Here is a 6,339-nt window from a genome sequence, read left to right as displayed (position 1 = left end):
TTGGCCCTCATATGTGGGATCCGAACCGGGGCCCTCTGGCATCCCAAGCCAGCTCTTAACCAACGCGCCACTCGGCCGGCCCAAGAATTATTTATTTCTTTAATTTTCCATTTAGTATTTTTGAACCTTGCTTAACCTTGGGTAACTGAAACTGCAGGTAATTGAAACAGTGGAAAGCGAAACAGCAGAAAAGGGAGTACTACTGGAGTTGTCAAGTATTCCATAGCATGAACGTACCATGATTTTACCGAACTGTTCTGGCAGTGGACAATCAGGTTGCCTCCGATATTTGACTGTTTTGAATAATGCTACTTTGGACATCCTAGTAAATTATCCATGTGCATTTGTATAGGTATTCCTGTAGGATAAACTTCCAGAAGCGAAATTCCTGGGTCCAATGGTATTGCCAAATTACTCTCCACAAAATATTGTGCTGACTTATACTCTCACTGATAGTGTTGGGGGGGTGCTTTGTCTCACATCCTCACGAACCTAGGTTATCATGTCAGCTTAATTTTTTCCATTTTGATAGGGAAAAAAGTATCTTATTATTTTAATGTGTATTTCCATGATTCTGGTAAGGTTAAATATCTTTAAATTATTTTTCATGTTACAAGTCACAGTTTAAAGAATTTGAAATATTAGGACGCTACCACTCTAGAGAACAGATTGGAGTTGGTAAAAGGTATTTCCTGTTCCTCAGCAAAACTGCCTCTTATTTCTCCAGATATGATGTGCTCACTAGTGCCCTCTGAACAGCCTTCTGGTACCTCTCTCTTGCCTAAAGACAATGCCCCATTTTCTTGGGGTTCCTCGGATGAGGATGAATTAGATGACTCCTTGCTAGAGCCGTCTGTTGGAGAAGAAGATGATGACCATTTCAGTTTCACGGAGGAAGAGATTGAGGCGCTCTTAAAAGATGATAACCTATCAAATGAGCATATTTCTTGTGATGATGAGTTGCTTGAAGGTGACAGCAGGCATGTTAAGAAAGGAGAAAGGGAGGCTCAAATTCTACTTAACACTCCACAAGAGAAAAATTCATTGTACAGCTTGGGACCGGTAGCTGAGACTCCTGGCCTCTTCAAATTACCTCAACTAAGTACATCAGTTGGTAATGGACCAATTCCTACTAAACCATTAAATAGACGCTTTGCACTAGAAAAGAATCTTGTAAAATTAACAGTTGTTACACCATTTGATCCAACAGTTTGCGATGCTGTGCTTGATAAGGACAAGACTGATACATCCAAAGATATTGAAAACCCCTCCTCCCTTGGAGAAGAGATGAGAGAAGATGGTGTTAGCCCAAATAAGAGCAAACTTTGCACTGAATCTGAAGGGATCAGCCCCAGTAATTCTGCCTGGGATGGGCCTCTGCTCCCTTCTGCTTCAAAGAATAACTTTAAACAAACTGTCTCTGATAAAAGTATGCATGACAGTAAGAAACCTACGCCGGTATCCTCTCAGATTTTGGACCATTCCGAGACTCCTAATACAGGGTCATCTTGGAGAAATGGATCACATAAATCGAGCTGTGAAACGAGGTTTTCAGTTATTTCCAGTTCATCAAACAAAGTAAGTATATATTTTTAAGGCAAAGAGAAAAAATTATTTTCATTCAGAAGCCGTATAGCAGAGCTTTGTATTCAGACAAATTGGGGTTTGAATCCCATCTAGCACCGTGACCCTGAACAAATTATTTAGCCTCTCTGTTCCCTCACATTTCTTATTGGTAAATTGGAGTCAATATTTCATTGTATAGTAAAGATTAATGAAGTAATGTATTTACAGTAATGTACATGATATTAAATTACCATTCGTTTAATAATTACTAAGATGATGATTTCACTATTTTTCCTTTCTTTGGGATTCAGCCTGTCTCAATCTTTGGTTATATTGCTGTAGTAGATACAGCACCATCTCTGAGTCAGCCTTGGAAGAGCTGAAAAATCGTGGACAATTTACTTAACCCCTTTGAGCCTGATTTCCCTTCTGCCAGATGGGTTTAATAATCCCTACTGCTTAGGGCTTTTTTTTTTCTTAAGATTATAGTCACCATCTCATTTAAAGAACCTAACATAGTGCCAAGGGGTCAAGGATATGCCTCTCAGGCCTTTAGTTCAAGAATATTTCCATATTCAGTTATTTTCTTATAACTAAGGACCATCTTTCCTTCTGCATTCCTTTTGCTCTGAAAAAAAGCAGGATGTTCCTGACAAGGATTCTGGCAAGCTGAAAGCCCCTGAGAGAAGACTAGGCAAAGTCATTCCGGTTCTGCAAGCCAAAACGAGGTAACAGTATAAAGGAATATTCTGGTTTCTTTTGGTTTCTTCAGTTTCTTTCTTTTCCTCCTTAGTTTCCCTGGAGTGTGGGGAAAAACCTTGTACAAGTAGTAAGCATACTTGAAGTTCTGGGACCACCAATATCTAGCTGTGTGACGTTGGGCAAGTCAAATCCTTGACGTCAGTTTATTAATAAAATGAGGCTAATGGTGCCTTCTCTGCTGCCTCACAGGATTATTGTGAAGAGTAAAAATGACATCAGTGAAAGCACCGTATAAATGTAAATTTTTTATTTCTTGTGTATAGAGAAACCTGGTCACAGGTATAGTAGGAAGCTAGAATAGTTTTTAACAAAAATGTTAAAATATAGCAGTAGAGAATCATTTAGTCATCTCTCCCAACTTGCATGCAACTGTCCTTGGGTAAAAATTAGAGATGTCGCAGATTTGGGTCACTTTTTCAGCCTATGCTCTTGTTGCCAGGAGATGGCAGTGTCTCTACAGGGCCTTTTCAATTAGCAAAGCTTTTTAGGTTGAGTCACATTGGCTTCTTTATAATGAGATTTTTTTTTTAAATTTTGATTACACAGGTATTACATTTATTTTGCTTTTGAAAATTTAAAATATTACGAATAAGGCTAAAGTCTCCTTTGACTACCACCCTTAATTCCAGTTTTCTGTTTTTTTGTGTGTGTTTGTTTTGTTTGCATAATTTGAGGGAAATTTCATGAATTGTTTACAGTGGAAATTATACCAGAGAACACAAGTCAGGCTACTTGGAACAGTAATAAATTGACTATCGATATTCTCATCCACAGACTCCTCAGTGTAGTGCAATCAACATGATGAGCAAGGGCCAAGTATTGTTCTTGCCAAGGTCACCGATGTTCTAATTGCCAGATTTAGCTGGTTCTTTTCTGTCTATCTCATTCAGTTTTTCTGTGGCTCTATGAAGTTAGCTATTTCCTGACTAACCTTGAATTACTCAACAAATGCTTGCTTTCTCTAGGGACTTCACTTTCCTATGCCTCATTAATGGGATGTATATATTTCTTCTCTTCTTTTTTCTTTCAACTCCATACTTGATTTTAACTTCGTACTACATGACAAACACTATCTTCTGTCACTGGATCTTAGAGAGTATTTTGCCTCTGAAAGTTAGTTCTAATTGATTAGCAGTATATGACTTCTGTCAACAAAGCACTATGCTCATGATTCTAATGGACTGTTTTTCCTCCTGGTTTGCTTTGTTCAAGGACTAATGTTCCGACGGTTTTACAATCAGATCTAGAACAGAAGAAGCAACTTTATCTCAAGAATGTCTTTGCTCATATAAATGACCCAGTGGACCCTAACCAAGGTAACACGGTAACCAAAGAATGGCATGTAAAGATGTGATGGGACTTTTTTTTTTTCCAGTGTAATATAGCTTAAACTGGGAGATTGTTTTGAATTTTCTTAAATTGGTGAGAAAGATAACTTCCTACCCCCAAATTTTCACTTCAGGGGACTTCATCAAAGTGGCTGGCCTAACCAGTATTAGAGAGGGGTCCAAAGAGATTCACACCAGCATAAAGAGTACTTTCCTCACGGCTGAGGGTTGTAACCAGACCTGACTTTCTTGCTAGGGAGTTTTTTGTCTGAAAATAGTACAAGTGGAGGACCAAACTGCTTAATAATCATTGATTTTCATTTGGAATTACTTATTTTCCCTCTTGCCTTCAGCATTTAAATATAAAAAAAGCAGGCATTTAAAATTTCATCTTGCATCTTGGCATCTGAATAAAAGCTCTTGAAAGGCTTTGACTACCTTCCAGATTCTTCAAGCTGCATTATCCCTCGTTCATTAAAACCTATTGCAAACCAAAATGACTGGATTCTCTCTCCAGCCTCAAGAAAATGTTATCATTCATCCTGAACTATTGGCTGATGGGAAAACTCCTAAAGGTAAACTTGTGGGCTGTACTGAAGGTGCAGAGGTTAAAGAGATACTGATAAAAGAAATCCTTCTCAGAAAGATCACTCCATGTTGTCATCTTGAGCTTCTTTATTCATTCAGCAAACCTTTCTTTAGTACTTTCAGTGGTGATAGGTTTGAAGATTAGGGATTAGAAATGTAAAGAGAAGTAAGGTAGGGTCTTGGCCCTCTGGGAATTAATAATTCAGAGGAGGAAAAGATAATTACACTGCAATATTGATTAGTGCTCTAATAGAATTAGGTATAAAGTGCAGTAGGAGAACACAAAGAACCCTACTGTTTGTGTTTGGGGAGAGTGGAAGATGGGGAAAGGAGGGTGGATGCCCTAGGTAGGCTCTACAGAGAAGACAGTTCAATTACTCTAAGATCACTAGGGAGGGTTTTAGAATTTTTGGCCAAAGATCACAGGAGTCTTCCCTTTCTTTGACAAATCTTGAATTATTTAGTAGTCGTTTTTTGTTTTATAAGCCTATGAGTGAAAGGGTTAGAACTCTTGAGATATCAGTCAGAAGAATTTTATTCCAGGTCTTTTTTTTTTGTCTTTTTTTTCAATTATTTCATTAAGCAGTCAAATACTACTTATACTGATTGCTCAGCCCTCTGGTTGTGAGATCCCTTTGCTTGAACTATTTTAGAGGTCTGGTGGAACTAGAGACACCCCCACCCCCAGCTCAAGCCACTGGAGGGGCAAATTAAAAGAAGTTTGGCTATATTCAGCCTCGGGGGAAGAGGCTTGATCATTGCTTTTCCTTCCATGAGTTGATTTACTTTCTTTTATATCCTAAGCAGTTGACACTGATACATCTAGTTACATTTTCCTTTCTCATTTGAAGCATTTAGAAAAGAAAATTTCACAAGAAAAGCAGTGAGCAGCTGCTCATTTTATAGCATCTTTTCCAATCTCATCCCCCATTCAGCAGTCCCGCTCCATTTTATCACAACAATCTATATCCCATAAGAAACACTAGAATAACTAGTGTAAAGGAAAGGCATCATATTTCAGTGGTTGGGAGAGTAAAAGCTAGTCTAGAACTAACTTCTGGGTTCATATCCTAGCACCATTGCTTACTGGCTGTGTGAACTTGAGCAAGTAAAAGCTCAAGTTTTCTCATTTGCAAAATGGGGATAATAATGAGGCTTAGCTATGTGAAAATTATACATGTAAATGTAAGTATAATACATAGAACGGTACCTAACCATAGCAACTAGTAATATTTATTGAATACTTAGTATTATTAGCAAGAAAGTATATTTTTCATACTGAAGTTCTTATAGGTAAAATAGTATGCTGTCAGATGTTTGTTTTTAAATCTAAAAAAAAAAAAATCAACCTGGAAAATTAGAGAAAACAGCTTTAACAAAATGTTGATTAATGGTTCTAAGTGATGGGTATGTGGGGGTTCATTATACTGATACACTTTTTATATTTGTGTATTTGAAAATTTTTATAGTTTTATGTTTTTTGAAAAGTGCATCTTTTAGGAGATTCAACATTACCAGTTGTTCTAAAAATGTCATGGGCCTCCAGCGCTTGCCTCTGCCTCACAGGAACCTAGTGTGATTTCTAAATTCTTGTGTCACTTTCCGCTGCCCAGTATTCATGTATCCAAAATTTAACTATTTACATACCATATTGTAGGGGAGACGGGGCATAGTCTTCATGTCGTCTCTGTTTACATATGAATTTTAGAGCAGCCAGAAGCAAAAAGAGGGAGCATGAGGCCTCCTGTCTTTCTTTTTGAGATGTTTAGTGCTATTTCATCTTAGAAAAGTATAACTCTTCAGGTTCTTTATTAGACACAGAAATTTAACAGAGGGCAGATTCTATTGTAGTTCCTGCCAGTTCAGTTTGAATCCTCTTCATTGGGTTAATCTTCTTTCACTTTATCATAATGTATATATTATTATTTTTTTTTTAAAGATTTTTATTGGGTAATTGGGGGGATGGGAAATTGGGGGAAGGGGAACAGACAAGTTGCTGTCGTTTTTTGTTCTTCAATCTAGTTGTGGAGGACGCTGCTTCACTGGCCCAAGTTGGCACCATCATTGCGCTCTTCCCAGGCGAGGAAGATCAGTC

At 37.8% G+C, this 6,339-nt stretch overlaps 1 protein-coding gene across 8 annotated transcripts in view; it reads left to right on the top strand.

Annotated features, from left to right (window-relative positions):
- S100PBP (S100P binding protein) overlaps positions 1–6,339 on the top strand; it is a 40,913-nt gene that overhangs the window by 6,422 nt on the left and 28,152 nt on the right. For 5 of the 8 annotated variants that reach the window (XM_019659264.1, XM_019659244.1, XM_019659223.1 and 2 more), the window contains exons 4-6: positions 728–1,578; positions 2,206–2,294; positions 3,541–3,644. In XM_019659264.1, the coding sequence (XP_019514809.1) occupies positions 730–1,578; positions 2,206–2,294; positions 3,541–3,644 (1,042 nt within the window). In that variant the 5' untranslated portion in view covers positions 728–729. The remainder of the gene's footprint in view (positions 1–727; positions 1,579–2,205; positions 2,295–3,540; positions 3,645–6,339) is intronic. The other 3 variants (XM_019659275.1, XM_019659284.1, XM_019659254.1) reach the window with 3 other exon arrangements.

The sequence above is a fragment of the Hipposideros armiger genome, unplaced genomic scaffold (assembly GCF_001890085.2).
Source record: "Hipposideros armiger isolate ML-2016 unplaced genomic scaffold, ASM189008v1 scaffold_10, whole genome shotgun sequence".
NCBI lineage: Eukaryota > Metazoa > Chordata > Mammalia > Chiroptera > Hipposideridae > Hipposideros > Hipposideros armiger.
This window is presented reverse-complemented; position numbering and strand designations above follow the sequence as displayed.